The 19,113-nt window shown below is 40.7% G+C and overlaps 1 protein-coding gene across 1 annotated transcript in view; it reads right to left on the bottom strand.

Moving 5' to 3' along the window:
• LOC145391393 (glutamate receptor 1-like) overlaps positions 1 to 19,113 on the bottom strand; it is a 132,654-nt gene that overhangs the window by 827 nt on the left and 112,714 nt on the right. The window contains exons 9-17 of the mRNA XM_080266034.1: positions 14,020 to 14,130; positions 13,745 to 13,856; positions 10,981 to 11,075; positions 9,624 to 9,636; positions 7,967 to 8,019; positions 7,120 to 7,365; positions 5,997 to 6,110; positions 4,804 to 4,913; positions 213 to 411 (exon numbers count right to left, since the gene is read on the bottom strand). Of these exons, the coding sequence (XP_080122160.1) occupies positions 213 to 411; positions 4,804 to 4,913; positions 5,997 to 6,110; positions 7,120 to 7,365; positions 7,967 to 8,019; positions 9,624 to 9,636; positions 10,981 to 11,075; positions 13,745 to 13,856; positions 14,020 to 14,130 (1,053 nt within the window). The remainder of the gene's footprint in view (positions 1 to 212; positions 412 to 4,803; positions 4,914 to 5,996; positions 6,111 to 7,119; positions 7,366 to 7,966; positions 8,020 to 9,623; positions 9,637 to 10,980; positions 11,076 to 13,744; positions 13,857 to 14,019; positions 14,131 to 19,113) is intronic.

Raw genomic sequence — 19,113 nt, 5'->3', positions numbered from 1 at the left:
AAGGAATTAAACCAACTGGGATTAATACACAAACCAGAAATAATCTGAAACCCCACCCCCCCATACACACACACACAGTCGTCTTCAACAAAACTCGATTCCATAGAAAGAGTAAGTTTGACAGACTCACTTGTAAAGCTTAAACCTCTTTTTTTATTTACCATCAATTAACTAAGTCATAATATATGAAAGAAAAAAAAACATTGGCTTACCTCGAAAAACTTCATGGATGATCCCCCTTGGAGCGTGCCATACTCCACCTCAGTCTGACTGGCCAAATCGTCCACAGAGTTGATGGGGGTGACCAGCCTCTCGACGGTGAGGAAGGCGGCCAGGCTGGCGGTGTACGAGGAGATGATGATTAGCGTGAAGAACCACCACGCACTTCCCACGAGACGACCCGACAGCGATCTGCAAGGTGAGTGGTGATGGAGGTAATATTCTGTGAGAGTAAGAGGTGTGGAAAGAGCTGTGAGGGATGGAAAGTGTGAAAAAGGTGTATGGATGATGAGTATGATGATCAGCATACAGAACCACCACAAACTTCCCATGACACAGCCCGACAGCAATGCGAAAGGACAGGAGTGGTGGATGCACAATTCTGTGAGGGGTAAGGGTACTGTACATTTACACTGAGGCAGGAACAGAACGTATTCAGACGCAAACTCTCCGATCGAGTTGGTCACAATAAACCTGTAAGTATGTCTCGCTTCATAGGCCATGCTCTACATAAACTTTTTCTTACTGCCACACGCAATGTAGTTGCCACTGAGTAACGGATTGGTCACAAAGAGAATAATTTTTTTTTATTTTTTTTATACCAACCTACATGATCGGACAGTCTACGTCAGCAGATGTTTTTTAGTTTATTTTGGCCTCTGTGAGGTGTGAAGTAATCTATGAGGGAAGGAATGTGTGTTTAAAAGGAGTATAGTTGTTGCTGATGGATGATGATTAACGTAAAGAAATACAATGCATTCCCCATGACACGGCCCGAGAGCGACCTTGAAGGTGAGCAGTGGTGGAGGTTATATTCTGTGAAGGGGAAAGTTTTGGAGAGAGATCTGTGAGGGAATGGCGGTGTCAGAGAGGCCATTTAAGCCAGAGATCGTCTTCTATAATACATTCTTGCCACCTACAATTTTATTAAACTAAAGCGAGGTTTTTCGAAGTGAAGAGGTAAGATACGAGAATTAAAACTTCATTAACCCCTTTCCCACAAAAGGTCCTGCTTAAATTGCACAAATCATTTGGTGTCAACATAAAGAATACCAAAGTCATGATATTGGAGGGCTAACCACTTCACGACGGTGGCCTCTTACATTTTACCCCTGCTACCACCAAATAAATGTACAGTATTAGGCTTTCGAGAGATTTTTCTATTTGTGAGAGTCAGACACAGCCCTCATTATACTGTTCACTGACAGACGTGCATCCTATTCCCGAGGTCTAGGTAGCGTCCTTGGCTTCGCAGCACTTTCTGAATGATTTATTCCGCATACTCTTGTTTTACTCTCTTGTACTAGTACGTTATGCAGTGCTGTCTGCTTCTGCCTTCACCTTTATCATTATCATTGCTTTTTTTGTGTCTGCCCCTCCTCTCTTCCTATATCTCCCATCTCTCCCGTCACTTTTTATTGCTCTTCTTTCCTTTTCAGGTGGCTTTACATTGAGTGACAAGCCAAATGGTTTCCTGTAACTCAGGAAACCGTTTACATCAGTGGGTGGTTACTATGTAACGTGTTCCCTACATGTCAGCAAATGGGTTAACAGGGGGTTAGTGCCCCTCCCCGTAAAACAACTCAAAGACAAATGGCCATCCCTTACGAGATTATGGCGTCTGGTTATGGACAGATAGATAGGTCGACGTTATGGGTGCAAAGTATGTTGATAATAAAGTTACAGAAATAGCAAACAAGAGGAGGGTAAGTTGATTCGTGTAGGAAACCTTAGGGAGAGGTGCTGAGAAAGATACCAGACGGGTGAAGAATATGCGTCCTTAGTTGAAGTAATTTACTAACAGCGTAAATGAAATACCAGAAAACAAATGATTGATTGAAAGGACTGAATCTGTTTCCTTTTCGTAAGTCTTCCAGTCTGAGAGGTTCTTCGTGAGGTACAGAGAATCATGCAGTGTTGACTCTTTCACTGCAATGACGTGGTGGAAACCGATGCAGTTTTATTAAAGTAAAAATAGATTTCTAGTACTGGGCAAATTAACCCGCCCCGTCCCGACGACGTATGGGTACGTTGCAACGATTTGCATTTGCCAGTCCCGGCGACGTACCAGTACGTCGTGCAATTGCAAGGTCGCTAATTTGCACAATTTTCAATTTTCGCACGTGATTTTTCGTATGTATACACGGGACACCTTCCTCTATTCCTGTACAAGATACCAAGCAGGGACAATGCCTTACACTGCATAACCTCCCCCCTCCCCCCCTCACCACGTTGTCTTGGCAAAGGACCTGTTACCAGTGACCTGGCTAGTAAAGTTATTCAGGGCCAGAGTGATTCCCCAATCGATGACAATGTGGAGGACAATGTTTACATAGCATTAGAAGAAGAAACAGCCAGAAATAATGATCAGGTAGTGTGGCAAAAATAGGTCAGGTATGGTGATTAGTTAGTGAGTGAAACAATGCTTATAATGCCTTTATTACTGCTTGAAAACCAATATACTGTCATACTACATATACATTCGTACCAAGTAAACAAATAAATACCGTTTATGAGTGGATATAATAGTTACCCTCCCATAGAACTCGTTTTCTTTGGTGCCAGCATGTTAGAAAACCCACTCAGGTAAGGAGGAACTCCTACCTGTATTGGGCACTTTAAACCTCAGGTGAGCGATTTCTCTATGAATTTTCGATGTTTCTCACCAAAAGCAAAGGTTTTAGCCAAAAAAAAAAAAAAATCAAAAATACCTCGGGACTGGGGGATGTCGGAGGTGCGGAAAACCTCGGGACGTGACGGGTTAATGGAAACTAAATCAAAACTACTCCAATCCGAAGTCTCTCGAGCTGAATATCACTGCTTGGAGATAACAAAGAAAAAAGTTATCAGGACAGCCTAAAGTACAGAAATAATCTGATTTTAAAAAAAAATTTCAAAGTTATCTAATCATCCTTTGGCGCCAAACTACGAATTTTGTATTTTATCCCAGCTGCCAACGAGAGAGAGAGAGAGAGAGAGAGAGGGCACAGAATCACACACACACACACACACGCACAGAATAATACACACACACACACACACACACACACACACACACACACACACACACACACCATTCAGCCATACATTCTCTTTTTCTGTCAGTCTGTCCAATACTCAAGCATGGAATCACCAGTCATTATAAACGTTAAAACCACTTGAACATAAAAAATAAAAAAATAATAAACATATGATACACTCAACATCCGGAGTCCTGTCGCCTCTCCTGCTTTTTCTCTCCATGGGGTTCGATAATCAGTCCAGTGAATCAGCAGCAACCAACATCGATAACTTGGTATAGTCGCGGCGCACGACTCTGAGGTTGTCATTATCGTCACCCAGCAAGCTACCTTTAAACAGTGCGTCCGATTTCGTATTATATTATATACAAATCATATCATAAACGAATATTATAAAACACTAATATATTATACACGAATCATAAGCGTATCATATTATACACGAATCATAAGCGTATCATATTATACACGAATCATAAGCGTATCATATTATACACGAATCATAAGCGTATCATATTATACACGAAATCGGACGCACTGTTGACGGGTAGGTTGCCAGAGCATGGTAATGACAACCTCAGAGTCACGCGCCACGACTATAGTATAAGGCCATCAAAGTCTGCTGCTACGGATTTACCACACAGATTCTCAATGTTCACAGAGAGAAGGGCAAGTGACAGGACTTTTGATGGTGACTGTACATTAAGTCTGTATGGCTGATGTATATTTAACTCTCACTGCTCGTTAGCTATGGTTCTTAAATGTTTATAATTATGAAGGAGTCTATCTATAAATATTAATGTCGGACCAACTAGAAAAACACAGGCCATAAACTCTGTCTGGTCGTCGTAATACTGCAGTTGTAACTTGCATAAAAATCAGTCCTCTGTTGCATGAATTTCCCAAAGTGAACCAGAGAACATAGCTTTGTATGTGTCTGTCTGTCCCTCTCTCTGTTCCGCAAAAATATAGGATTCTTTCGATCTGCAATTATCAAGTAAGTCTTCCTACTAACACAAAACCCAGACACCCGAGAAATAACCATAATATCTGTATGGTCTGTGTATCAGCATAATTCTCACCTGCTTGGGCCAGAATTCCGTGACCCTTGTACACCTGTAATCAAGGAGCAAGTCTTTCCATTAATATATGAGTTCCTAGGAATAAAATACGGTTCTTATCTGTATGGTGTATCTATCTGCTTCTCTGAACTGTCTGCATGCATTCCTCCACCTCTACGACGGGTGCTACGCATCCGTCTAGCAGCAAACTCTTATCCCTTTTCTGTCCAACTCTCTAATGCAAGAGTTAACCGTTACTCCCAGTCTTTCAATTATGCAACAGGTCAACTCTGGAACTGTCTCCCTCTGTCTATGTCCTGCTTCCTATGATCTCCAGTCTTTCAAACGCAGTGTGTCCAGGCATCTCGAAATGATTGGATCTGGAATTTGGCTTTCTCTTGTATTCTGTTTTTCTCTTGGAAGGAACAACTAGTTGCGGGCTCGCGGCCTTTGGTTCCTTCTTCCTCGCATTTAAAAAAAAAAATTATGTACCTGTAGCTCACCTTGGGCAGATCTCGACCCCTTGTTGCATGAACGCCCCCAGGGTGAACCACAGACTGTTGCAGATGCTGAAGTCGTTGCTGACACCTGACTTGCCGAACATCTCTATCACCTGCGAGTAAAAGAAGAGGGTTGGATATGGCTACGTTTATTATTATTATTATTATTATTATTATTATTATTATGGGTCAATGTAGGATTGGATGATGGATGGATGGATTATTATTATTATTATTATTATTATTATTATTATTATCATCATTATCATCATTATCATCATTATTATTGTTATAAGTAGTGTCCCTGAACTTATACTTGCCTCGTCTCTCTCTCTCTCTCTCTCTTTCTCTCTCTCTCTCATACTATACTCGGAGCCTAATAATTTCTCAGAATGTCACTTAAGAGTTCCATAATTATTCGGCTATAATGTGGAACAATATTATGACCGCGACTATACACCAATGTTTTTGCGAGCCTTCTGTGATATCTTAGGGTATATTCTGAATCAAACCTAGAAGAAGGTCGTTTATGTATTTAAGAACAGGATCTACTCAAACAGGATGGAGTGAGAGACTGACGAGGAGAGAGGGGGAGAGGGAGAAGGAAGCCAAGGATGAGATGGAGGGATAGAGTGGAGAGGTATATGAGAGAGAGGGGTGTGAGCTGGCAGCAGGGCAATGAAATGGCGGGGGACAGGGCGACATGGAGGCGATTTGTTTGTGGCCACCCCTTACGGGATTAAGGCGCCTGGCAATAGAGGCATAGATAGATCTAATCATATTCACAATTTTAGCAGAAATATCTATGTATCTGCAAGACCAGAAAATTCCTGTGGAACGGTAATCACTTAATGGATAACACTAAGCCATTACTTAATATAAAGAAGTATAAACCACTAAAGCCAAAAACAAAACAATACTGCATTCACTAGGGTAGAAAAACATCAAGACAGTTCTGTCCAAAGATCTACACCGCACAAGGTTCATAAACAAACTGAGCTTAGATGAAGAAATGGCGACAAAGGATTGGCCACACACACGCTGGAACAATGAAGCACTACCATGAACACTGGACATCGAATACGGACCCTATGAAACCATGAAACATTATTGGCAAGACTGATTTTAGGATTCAGCTTCTTAATTAATAGATAGTACTTTACCCGTGTGATGCATCCCCAAGATCCCAAACGTACCAATAATGTTAAATTAACGAAGTACACAGTGTAAAATATATTCAGCTCTCTGTCACTTCTCTGTGTTCCAAAGCTGATTCGGAACACCCTACTGAAGCATGCCAAAGACCATGCCTGAAAAGTAAGATAAGCGAACTTGTGTACAATATTTTAAGATGACGGGTTCACAAGCAGTCCTCAGTACCTAGCGTTCTGAAAATATCGATTAAAAACAGTCCCAATATTAACACTAGGGAAGCTGTTTCTTAAGATATTTGCGGCTACCGTAAGTAATTTACAACTTATCTTGCCATAACGAGCTGCACTTTCGATCTGCAAGCATCACACATTGATTCCATTAACTCCTATTGAACTCTTGTGGCTGAAAATAATTGCCTGTTAGCTGATAAAATAAGCTGCAAGTGATTACGATGGCTCATTATTTAATTCTTGCGACCACCAGACTATTTTATTAAGCTTAGGGGAGCCTCACTAGTAACAAAGCTATTACGGATGAAGGTCGGAAAAGTCTGCCCAGATTCTTAAACAAATTAAAAAATCTGGTAACAGGTCAACATAAATGTCACTGTACTGTTTTTTGCAACTTCTGTCCAAACGATTTTATTAGACGAAATGATCTGTACTGACGGGGTTTGAAACAGTCCCTAGTGCCTTTTTAAAGCTTGATTTCCCTCCCAAAGCTGAATAAAGTCGTCTGAAAGGAGCAAGAACAAAATAATAATACGCAAACAGAGAAGAAGTTAAAATGTGGTAGAATAATGGCAATGGAATCAGAAGGGCGCATCAACCAACAACCAGCCTTTGTGTTTTACGTGCCAGGAGGCTGACCACGTGTATACTTGGAGGTATATTTGCTGACGAAATTTCCTACGTGCCTTTCGATACTAAGTTCAGAGAAAAGTTTTATTAGCAGTGTTGTGGTGACGTGTGTGTGTGTGTGTGTGTGTGTGTGTGTGTGTGTGTGTGTGTGTGTGTGTGTGTGTGTGAGAGAGAGAGAGAGAGAGAGACTATGGGTGCAGACCTGACAGCCCGTCCACTGAGGCTCAGCCGTCCTTTTAGACAGGAGTTCCTTCCCTCACCAAATTACCTATCACCGCACCAGCACATTCCCCTAACTACTCACCTTCCACTCGCTGGGGCTGAATCTGCTGACGAGGAACAGGACGATGGAAACCCCGACGCAGGCGAAGACGATGCAGGTCCAAATCTCGTGGGAGAGTGGCGACATGAAGCTGAACACTCCGGGTTTCTCCTTGGTGGGTTTCTTGATCATGATGGAGATGCCTTGGGTCATGAAGGGCTTGGTGAAGTCGATTACCTGTTCCCTCGATGATGTGATGGTTAGTGGCGCGATCGCTATGTCCGCCTCCTGTTGTCCAGAGAAAATGTATGAGTTTAGAAGTATGTTGGAGCCTTAATAAACGAAGCAAAATGGAAAAAACAAAAACATTAATCATCATCAGCATCATAACAGTAATGTATCGTGATGCTAACAATTCTCTGTGATGCCGATAATTAGTAATGATAATTGATACACAAACCGTTTTGCGTTATGCTCCAGTATACCCCCCCCCCTCACACACACCAACCCTCTTTACCGAAATACAGACATACACGAACCCCCAACACTTTCCAGAGTCACCATCCCCCCTTTTTACACACACACACACACACACACACACACACACACACACACACACACAACCAACCCCGCAAACAGTTCATTCACTTTCACACACAACCCCTCCTCTCCCCACCACACACACTGATATATCCTGTTTATTTGCCACAGACTACATATTTCATTACGTCCACGGAACAGCTTATATTACAACACAATAGCGGCTGCCATTAACGAATATACTCGTACAGTAAATGATGAACTTATATTTCTCAATGCTCAGCTCTTCAGCCAGTCATGTCCCTCCTTATACAGACTGAGGTTTCATTCATAAATTACTTGTCCTTACCATGGGTAAGTTACCAAAAATCTTCACACGCAAAATTTTGACATACGTTCCACCTGGTAAACCGTACCATATGTAGTGTGGATTTAGATCCAGTCTAGATTAACTCCATCAGTTCGAGGAAGTCAGACATCCTCCTCATCCTTATAGTGCTGTTTCTAGTTGACAAGCAAAGTTGCTGTGGTGGAATTAAGTTAATATCCTCTTTTCAGTATTACTGTTTATCCGCCTCATCCTCTCATTATTATTATTATTATTATTATTATTATTATTATTACTACTCCTACCACTATTATCATTATTTTTATTAGTGATCCTCCTTTTCCCCCTCTTATCTTTCCTATCCCCTCTTGTTATCGTCATTACCTTCCACTTCTTTTCTTCCTTCCTCTCTTCTGTTTTTTCTGTTCTTATTCACCTTTCCTCTGCTCCTTTACCCCGTTATTTTGCTCCTCCTCCTCCCTTACATTCTTCTTCCTCCAACTCCTCCACTTCCTCATTTCCTCCTCTTTCTCTGCATCTCTCTGTTCCTTGTCCACCTACTCTCCTCCTCCTCCTCCTTTTATTCCTTCTTTTGGCATTTTACACTCCCTCTTCCCACCTTCCTATCTTCTTCCTCTCGTCCCCTTTCTGCTCTGTCTCCTCATTCCATCTGGGTGTTATTTCACAGCAGTATCTGACACTGACCGGTGCATATTTCCTTCCTTCAGTGCATTAGGAGTCTCCAGATGAAAGATATGTCTTGCCGTAAATTAAGCTCATTTCCACAACTTTCGACCTGAAAGATTTCACATAATCATTCCGTGAAGAAAGAAAAACACGGCAAAACAGTGACAGAAAATAACTTTAAATCAATATAAAGGTATTTTACGGACACCAGTCTGTTGATTCGCCTGTGATAACAGGCAGACTGAGTGATCACCCTCGAAACCCAATAATGAGATCGCAAGACCTCAACACATTCCTCTGAGTACAGTGTTGTGGGTGATGGATTGTCTATGATGTGGAACGGTATTCCTGGCTGCAGCTATGCATTGTAACACTAAAGTTCAGTTAACGGACTAAATCACTAGCACAACAGATAAATTGCAGTGCCTCTCTGTTATCTTGTTTTTGTTTTTTCTTGGAGGAAATAATTTGTGGGCTCCTGACGTTTGGTTCCTTCTTCCTTGAATTAAAAAAAAAAAATGAAAAAAATAATAAAAGTGAAAATTGAGGTAATCAAAATAAATGACCAACAAAAGCCAATGATTCCGCATTTGCTGTGTATCACCTGAGAGGAGAGTAATGCAATTATCTCCATCCCCGAAGGAACCAACAGCCTGAGTCGAGCTCTTACCAATGAAAGCATATTACATTACAACAGAATATTTAACCCTCGCACTTTAAGACATGCCTCCACGTATCTATACAGGTATAAAAACATAAATTACATAATGTAGTAACTGGGACTACACAATAGGATCATTACGATTAACTACCAGACTGGTATAACGAGCACCCTAACAGTTCTAATTCCTGACTAACATAAATGTACCGGTAAACAGCAGCTATGCATAATAAATAAATACCTTCCAAGTGTGAAATCATATCCTGGTCAAACAAAGCAGCCACATTCTCCCTAAAACAGCTGGACACTGACCTCAGGCCACTCACTCACGCTCACGGTCACACTAGCGGAGTACACCAAACAAATGACAAACTAGATCCACACTAAAAAATTAGGTAATCTTCACCATTAACCCTGATAAATATATTGTCTATACACATGTGAATCTCTGTGTATTATATATATTATGTACTACTATTTCATTTCATTGCTTTATATTTTTATATTATTTTCGTATTCTCTATAGAATATTTTCAGAACTGGGGCTCTGTTTATTCGAGTTGGCTTCGTCACGAATAACCCGGGTACTTTTCTACACAAACTGTCACAAACAATGCTGAATTCACAGTTTATATATTATCACCTTATGTTATTATATATTTTTACATTATTTATATTAAGGCAAGGATTCCTGGGATTTGCATGGTGAATGAATGGGTATGCAGCCCACTTCTTTGGGCATACTGCTGATTAGTTCTCCGACTAAACGTATTATTTTCCTATTCCTCGCTTGCTGTACCCAACCTAACCCCACCTGCAGGTGTTAAAAGGGCGGGATGTTGTTGTTGTTGATGATAATGATGATGATGATGATGATGATGATGATGGTCTAAATACATTACGATGATGATGATCTAAACACGTTACTATTGGTAATTTAAAAATTTCTGCGAACAATATATTTATACTGTACATTCCCCATAATGATAGTTCACGGTAGTAGAAATAATAAGGTCTTTAGTACACACCACATAAATAATTTATCATTAATACAATGATAACACGTTTTAAGTTATCAGATTTCTGGGTTTCTCATCAAAGAGAAATGTTTTGACTAATGCTTGTGAGATGGACCCAGGGTAAATACATCTATTTATCTATTCAAACACCTATCTATACTCATTTATCTATCCACCCATCCAATTTGTCAATTCTGTCTGACCCTGCATCGCGAGAGAGAGAGAGAGAGACTAACTTGACTGACGCTTCCTCTTCCTCTTCAAAGAAGATTATTAGGTTGCATATTTTATAACAAATAAATCTATAAGTGTTTTTTTATCATATATATATTTTTTTATCATTTAAAAGCAGGTCAGTAATCTAACACACCAAGAATAATTTTTGGTGGCAGGTTATTTATACAGGAACCTGGGGGGATTCTCTCTCTCTCTCTCTCTCTCTCTCTCTCTCTCACATTTTAGAAGATTTTTATTCACCGTTTGGGAGACCTGTTGTAAAGCGAGGTTAATGACGGCAATATAATCCCACTAGTTGTATGCTGAATAAACTTAGTTCGGAGATGTAAGACTAGACTTACAAATCCATCATGTGAGAGAATGAGTTAAAAGAAAATGGAGAAGAGAAAACCAATGGAGGGTACCTGAAGCAAAACTAAGGCAACACTGACCTGTCTCACCAGCTCCCCCACCATGCCGTCCCAGCCACCGTACTGGCCATCGTTCTGGCCACCGTACTTGTTGTCCTTCACGAGTTGCAATGTATCTGCGAAAAAAAAACCCGAGAGTAAATAGCTTAACAGATAAATAAGCCAGCATGAATAAGAGCATATGATTATATGTAATTGCTGGGCGACACGGTTGTTCTTCAAAGTTTTTAATTTCTAAGGGAAACTACGAAAAAAATGTGGCTAAGTACTGCACATTAACAAGAGGAAATCGGCAAGGAAACAACAACAAAGATGTGATCAAGAGAAAATACAATATAGCCTTAACACGTTGCAATGTGTCTCGGGGGAAATAGACGCGTGAGTAAACAGATTAATAGGAAAGAAGGCAGCACGTATACAATAACATAACTGTGTGACAGAAAGGAAACCCTACACAGCGGGAAAAAAATGCCATTATTATCCAAGAACACTGACAGCCCATACCTCCACTAAGGCAACCTGTTTTCTTTTTTAACTGTTTTTCAGACCTTGACCTTTGGCCTTTTTTTTTTTTTTAATCCAAATTTAATCACTTGTCTCTCTGATATTCCAGTCATTATACTAAACAAAATAGTCTGAGGTTACAGACGGGATGATGATGATGCCCTGTTTCCTCAGAATTATGTGGGATACCCCAGAAATACTACTTTACCCTCTAACACCTTCTCATTGTAGTGAAGGGAATCTCTAATGCACAATAAATATCTCCTGCACGTCGAACTCTATAACAAATAATAATAAATAACTGCCAGTAAAGAAAGAATATGTCTCCAAAAATAACACTTTCACAATCTATAAACGCTTTCATTTATTCTGCACAGGCAATCACAAGACGGTTATATTCAGCTCTAAGAAATTTTTCTAGTCAAAGAATTGATACCTCACGATTAACTTTTTGCTCAACTAGAAACTTCCTCAGCTAAAGAAAATGGTAGGAATTTTTCATGAATATAATACCAAAGTGCGGCCACGTTAGCTAAAACATTAACACACATCTCTTTATTTCTGACATTTCCACTTCAACACTTTAAAATCGAGTACTTTTTTTTTTTTGTTCCACCCCTTACATTGTTCTAACCCTCCCTCCTTTTTTATCTCCTAACCTACACACCCAGTGACCGCCTTAACATTCAAGGAACAATTACTGTTGGTTAAACAGCTATTTGATTAAGTGTCAGAGGGCAGCTAAGGAGAGAGTGTGAGAGGGTCGCCCCGAAGAATTCGTCCTCATTGGAGCCGATTCTACTTCGATCTGATATTAGCAACTGAACCGCATCATGTTACCAACCACCAGACCTTCCCCCATCCTGACATACAATGCAAACATTTCCTAGGACTCTAAAAATGCATAAATATTGTTAAACCTTTGGGACCGTAGGTACATCAACAACGACGCGTATACAAGCTACGACGTTAATGAAAGACCGATGAACACTTCTGGGCTTTATTCCTTCTTGGCATGGGTGAGGCACACTTGCAAAACACTGACTTTTCTCTCCCACGATAACTCTGTCCTCCACTCATTACTACTCGTTCACTTTCCATTCACTGACTCGCTGACACTCCCTTATTAACTCTGACTACCCCATCCTTCACTGATTATCTCTCCCTGTCTGATTCAATAACTCTGTCTCTGTCCGTCCACCACTAACTCAGACTGAATCACTAACTGTGCACTTTCTCACTGCTCACTGATTGTTACAGACTCTGACTCTCACTACTTGTCTGACTCTCGCTCACCGACCCGCAATAGCATGCAAACTAAAGGTCCGCTACTCCCTGTCCCACTGACTAAACACGAACTGATCCCCATGCACACAACCCATTCCATCTGTCACGCTTGGCTAACTGATAGCGGGTCAAGTCCTTTTTAAATACCCCTCCCCCCCTGGCAGCCCAGAACACTCTCAAGCCCAGGAGAGAACTCACAATGTGATGCAACAATGCACATTCTAGAGCCTAGGACAAAACTCGCATTTTCCCATGCAATAAAGCACTTAAATACAGAACAGCAATAATGACATAAACTAATTCCTAAGGAAAGAAGGTAAACAAAACAGACATTCCGAAATTTCCAGGGTGTTCCTTGTATCTCAAGATACAAACATTAACCTAATCCTATGCCACAATACTTAATTTCTATAATTTTCCTCGCATTTCCAGATATAAAACACTAGCCTAATCCTACCAGCATAACAGTATCTATCTCAAGCGAAGCACCACAAAGAAAGTGTATTACAGAATGATGGAGTTTGAAAATTACAAAAGTCCCTCCTGTATTGTAAAAACACAAAACTGTTTATTTTTTCAACTACGGTAACTTCCTTACATCTTTGGTAAGATGGAAGGCAAAAAAACAACCAAGAATTCTCAGAAAAAAAAAAAAAAAAAAAAAATCAGTAGCCTATGTCTTTTCTACCTCCAACACAAAAAGATGGAGTATTTATGTTGAATAGAAATCTGCTTACACAAATACCTCTTGGAAAAGAATGGATAAAGATACGAAGCTCTCTAACTTACTCTCTCCCCCCCCCCCCAAATACACCGAATAATCAAATACTCCCACATATTTCTGTGGAAACAGGGCAAGATGTCAGCGGGACCCTTAGTTTCGCCCTCGTAACGATCATTCCCAGAAATTTACCGTCAGATACCCCAGAAATACTACATTATCCTCTAATACCTTCTTATTTTCCAGCACAAGCCCCCAAACTCATATACTCACAGTTAATTCCGAGGAAGGATGCCAAGAGGTCAGCGAGGTCTTTAGCGTATCCCTCGTAACGATCATTGCCAGTGTAGTTACCGTCCTTCCTTAGCATCAAGAATGGCTTTTCCTGTAATGAGAGAAAACGGCGCCGCTATATTATCCCAAGGAACATGGGATCACACTGATTTTTCAACTGTTTAATACTCGTTTATATAAAAGTCCTTATTCATAAAGAGAGAGAGAGAAAGAGAGAGAGAGAGAGAGAGAGAGAGAGAGAGAGAGAGACGCACCAGTATGGATGTAACGATGTAAGATCTGTCAGCCATCACCCGGTCAGTCATGTGGCTCGTGTGCTTGACCGCCACTGTTTCCAGTCCTCGTGTGTCGCTCCACGTCCCCATCTGAAAGAGAGAAAAAAATTAACGAATGAATGAGTAAATAATCTACCGCCAGGCAACAAAAGCCTTGTGACAAGGTAGAAAATGATAACGGCAGAGGAATGTGGTAATTTTAAAAGTTAACTACATGTATGTACGACAAATAAAGGAGACGAGTAATTATGAACCGCAAAGGACATTCAATTGACTAAGAAAGGGTATAAGACGTGGAATAGATAAAGAGAGAGATTAACACACACACACACACACACACACACACACACACACACACACACACACACACACACACACAGAGCCATTTGTCCAGGTCGCTCCTCAGGTGTTCCGCAGACGATTTTATTCAGCTTAAAACAAACTCTTCGAACTTAAGCGATTCTATCGTATAAACCCTTCATGAACCCCTTCCTTCCTCGACGCCCATCCTTGGTTGGAGAATATTGTCTTTCCGTCTCTCAACGTAAGTAAGGTCTGTGTGGAAGAAGCACCTTGACCTCTGTGTAACTCTGCCGCCTCCTCCTCCAGTCATTTTCTCCATTCATTTCTTTCTCTATCCATCTCCCTCTTATCCTAATCTTTAGTCCTCTCAAACAACTCTCTTCCACTCCTCTCAACCTTCACTTGCGTCCTTCCAACAAGGATGCGTAAATTGCAGACAAGTGATTATCCAGGTGTAATATGCAAAATAAATCACTAAGATAGATGTGCTTGAGAGCCACCTAAGCTGACGTGAATACCACCTGACGGGTTGCAATGTGGGTAGCCGAGGAGGCTCTGTTGCATCTCCTCCTCAGCGATTTATTTTGCATATTACGACTCATTATTTGCTGGTATGCTTTTTATATCGCTAACATATCGACATTGTATCAACAAAAAAAAAAAAAAAATGAGAACATCGAGGCGCAGTGTGCAGCATACGTCGCTAAAAAAGAAGTGCTAGGAAGTGACCGTGACCGCTTAAACTACAGCCTTAGACCTCTTGACTGGTATGTTTCTAAGAGATGAATAAAATAACCTGTCGTACGCTTGAAGAAACCAATTACTTTGTTACTTGGAGAAAATGTTATTCGTGACAGATTTTAACATTTTTGATGAACCACTTTTCCCTCGTGTACAGCTGACCTACTTAGTCCCGTGACGATTCTATTTATTTCAAGCTACATCTGTACAAATTTGTACAACTCAGGACGGAGATGTAGGAGTCAAAGGGATAACTAAGGCTATCTAAATCTTCAAGTTAAAAGTCTCACCTATACTGAATAAAATAATTCATTTAAAGAAGATAAAATAAAAAAGGGCCACGGGAATGAAGGTGGCACGTACACTACCTGTCGCTGGGGGAAATATAATGCAAAGTAGTGAATGACAGGGAAAGGGATGATACCGTGACTTTTGTTATCTTGTCATATCACAGGGTTGCATTCCTTAGCACCTCTTCCTTAGTGATTTATTTTTGGAATGGCTGGTTAACGTCCTTTTCGTTATCAATGCAGAGAATGGCGATATTAGAATGCTTTACGTAACACGGATATGGTCATTAAAGTGTGACAAGCAAAATAAGTTGCTCAGGAAAGGGTGTTTGGGAGCTTCCTTAGCCGACGAGAATCCGGGCCCAAGCATCTTTGGTTAGTTCGTGACACTTCTTCTTAGCGACTTACTCTGCACATAAAATATAAAAAATCCCAATATCCTCGTGACTATTATCGATGCCAACTATGCCGATATAAAAACGATATATGTGGTGTACAAAAATAAATCGCTAAGGAAGAGGAGCTACGAAGCCTCCTGTGCTACCCAGAATACAGACCTAAGTCCATAATAGCATAAAGTGAAGAGGGTGGCCGGAGTTGGTGAATGGGAGAATTATACAGAAGGTTGTGTTGGCGGAGAGAGACACAGACCCGTTGACAAGACCCGGGTTCATGTTGGTGCTGGGACAAGACATGATGCTGGGGGTCTGTATTCAGCTGGCATCTTAACTCTCAGGCTCCTGTGACTCACTCCTAGCTCAATAAAGACGTCTGGCATTGGCTGAAATAAAAATGGTTGTCCCGAGCATGCGAGAGTGAAGAGTGAGAGGACTCCATAACATTTTACTATTTCGTCAGATCTCTGACTATATCTATATACCAATCTAACTATCAATCCATCTACCTATCTATCTATCTATCTATTATCTATTTATCAGAAGAGGGTTAATCGATTTGGAGAACAATGAAGACTCAACATTATACTATTTTCAAAGTTTCTCTCTCTCTCTCTCTCTCTCTCTCTCTCTCTCTCTCTCTCTCTCTCTCTCTCCATCTATCTATATCCATCTAAAGTGTAAATTAATTTGCAGGGCAGACAGGACTCCATAACATTTTACTGTTTTCACAGATCTTTATCTCTACATATTCATCTATCTATCTATCTATCTATCTAAACACACACACACATTAAAGGTCTGTCCTATGTTAAATAATGTCGGCTGGTGGCGAGGAAAGCAAACACATCACCGTACAAAAAGAGATAATGGGAAATGCTTATCAATCCTTTGCTATGAGAGGTCCATCTAAATACAGTAAGTCGCTTGGTGTCAAGAGTTAAATAAGGAAATACGGAATACGGTGGGAAGGAGCTAAAAATGTCGCCAGGGATGGAAGGGAACGACTGACGCAATGACCACCTCGGCACGACATAATTCTGAGCACGACCACTGACGACACGCTGCTAAATTCACGATGACAGCTGGGGGGGGGAAAGGGGAGGTGGAGGCAGACAAGGGGTGGGACGATGGAATGACTGTGAAGGAGGAAGCTGAGAAAGAGAGAGAGAGAGAGAGAGAGAGAGCGAGCGAGAGAGAGAGAGAGAGAGAGAGAGAGAGACTCGTCCTTTGGAAAGGTACAGTGACACAGCGAGTGACAGAAAGGGACACACACTGGATTTGGCGGTCCTCACTGGGGCAGAAAGTTATAAAAACATGAAAAAATGTTTAAAAAAGCTCTTATGTGGAAACGTGGAAACATCGTTAAAAGCAAAATTAAATTATAAGAAACAGAAAGGAAGAAAGGTGAAGGAAATTTACACTAAAAGATATGAATAAATAAAAAATAATTCAAGAAAAAAATGATGCACAAATAATTAAAACAAATCATAAGAAATGGAAATAATATCATAAAGTATGGAGACTGCAAAACAAATTACAAAAACTTAAATATACATAAAAACAGACAACAAAAATGGAGAATAAACAATTGGGCAATAAATCTAAAAAAATATTGAGAAAATTATATTGAAAATCATAAAAAATTACGTAATTGGTAAGAAACCCGAATTCAGCTAAAAAACAGAAAGCAAAGACCCCATAAAAAGACACACACACACACACACACACACACACACACACACACACACACACACACACACACACACACAACACCCAACAAAAACGCTCAAACATTAAAGTCAGGTTAGTTGTAGCTGTTGTTTATTTGTTGTTGTAACCCCAGGCTCTTATGAATATTAATTAAGCGAACTGCACGCTGAATCTGGGCAGCCCACCTTCCTTCCTACAGAGGAGAAAGAGTTAACGATGGTTTGTATATTTAGGTAGCAGAGCTATATCGGTGCCACCACGGGCAGGCGTCCCTCATCAGCCTTGTAAACGACGAAAATAAATTCTAAGCGACCAAGACAGGAGCATGAACTATCAAAAGGAGAGTCTCAAGGTAAAACACGGACAAATCCATGATGAAAACGAAAACACGGTAAAAATACAAATAAAACCACGCTATAAACGAAGAAAAACAAACAAAACCACGATAAAAATGAAGAAAACAAACAAAACCATGATTATAACAAAGTAAAACCACAATAAAGAACGAAAACAAACAATACTACGATAAAAACGAAGAAAAGACAAACACCACGAAAAAAGCAAAAAAAACAACAATAAAACAAAGAGAAACACAAGTAACCCCACGATAAAAACGAAAAAAAAAAAAAAAATGAAAGCGAAGCATTCGGGAGCCGAATGCTAATCACCCACCAGAATATGCTGTTGGCCAAGTCCAAGATTTTGGCCATACCTTGATACCCTGACGGTCTCATGTTAATAGCTGAAGCCGTTCAAGAGATATTATGGTGCTAAAGGCGTGCAATAAAAAATAGTTGACCTTTGGCAGCCATTTTGATGACCTTGACCTTGACCCCAAGTGCCCGAACTCAGCCAAGATTTTTGGCCATATCTTGATACCCTGAAGGTTTCATGTTGATAGCTCAAGCCGTTCATGAGATTCAATATGAACACACACACACACACACACACACACACACACACACACACACACACACACACAGAGGCAGGAATTAACAGTATCGTTCCACCTTGTCAAACAAAGCTACAATAAAAACGAAGAAAAAACTGATGCACAAAAAACTATGAAACACGATAAAAACGAAAAAACGCGATATAACGGAGAAAAAACAAACAAAACCACGATAGAGACGAAGAACAACAAACAAAATATAAACAAAAATTATTCTGCTTCACGTTATTTCTGTGTGAAGGACAAGAGCACATCCGTGGCGACCACGATGGAGCATAAACGACCGAACCTCCCGGAAAAAAGGATAAAAACCGATAACGTGGGTGATTAATAACACTTAAGATGGAGGGAGAGAAGGAGGCTGCGACGGAGAAAAGGAGGGAGGCTGAGGGGGAAAGGCAGGGAGAAGGGAAGAAGAGGAGGGTAGGATGGACGGATTTAGGGAGGTTGGAAGGAAGGCCAGGGTGGATGGAGGGAGGAAGGTTAGGAGGGAGAGAGGAACGCTCAAAGGGAGGGAAGGAAGAGACGGAGGAAGGCTAACATGGCTGGAGAGAGAGAGAGAGAGAGAGAGAGAGAGAGGATAACAGGGGTGGAGGAAGAGAAAGAGGGAGGATAACAGGGCTGGAGTGGGAGAAAGAGGGAGTCTAACTGGGCTGAAGGGAGAGAGGGAGGCTGCCAA

The sequence above is a fragment of the Coenobita brevimanus genome, chromosome 1 (assembly GCF_032717465.1).
Source record: "Coenobita brevimanus isolate Jiangsu-jjx chromosome 1, ASM3271746v2, whole genome shotgun sequence".
NCBI lineage: Eukaryota > Metazoa > Arthropoda > Malacostraca > Decapoda > Coenobitidae > Coenobita > Coenobita brevimanus.
Note: the sequence above shows the minus strand (reverse complement) of the source record. Positions and strands in the feature narration are given on the sequence as shown.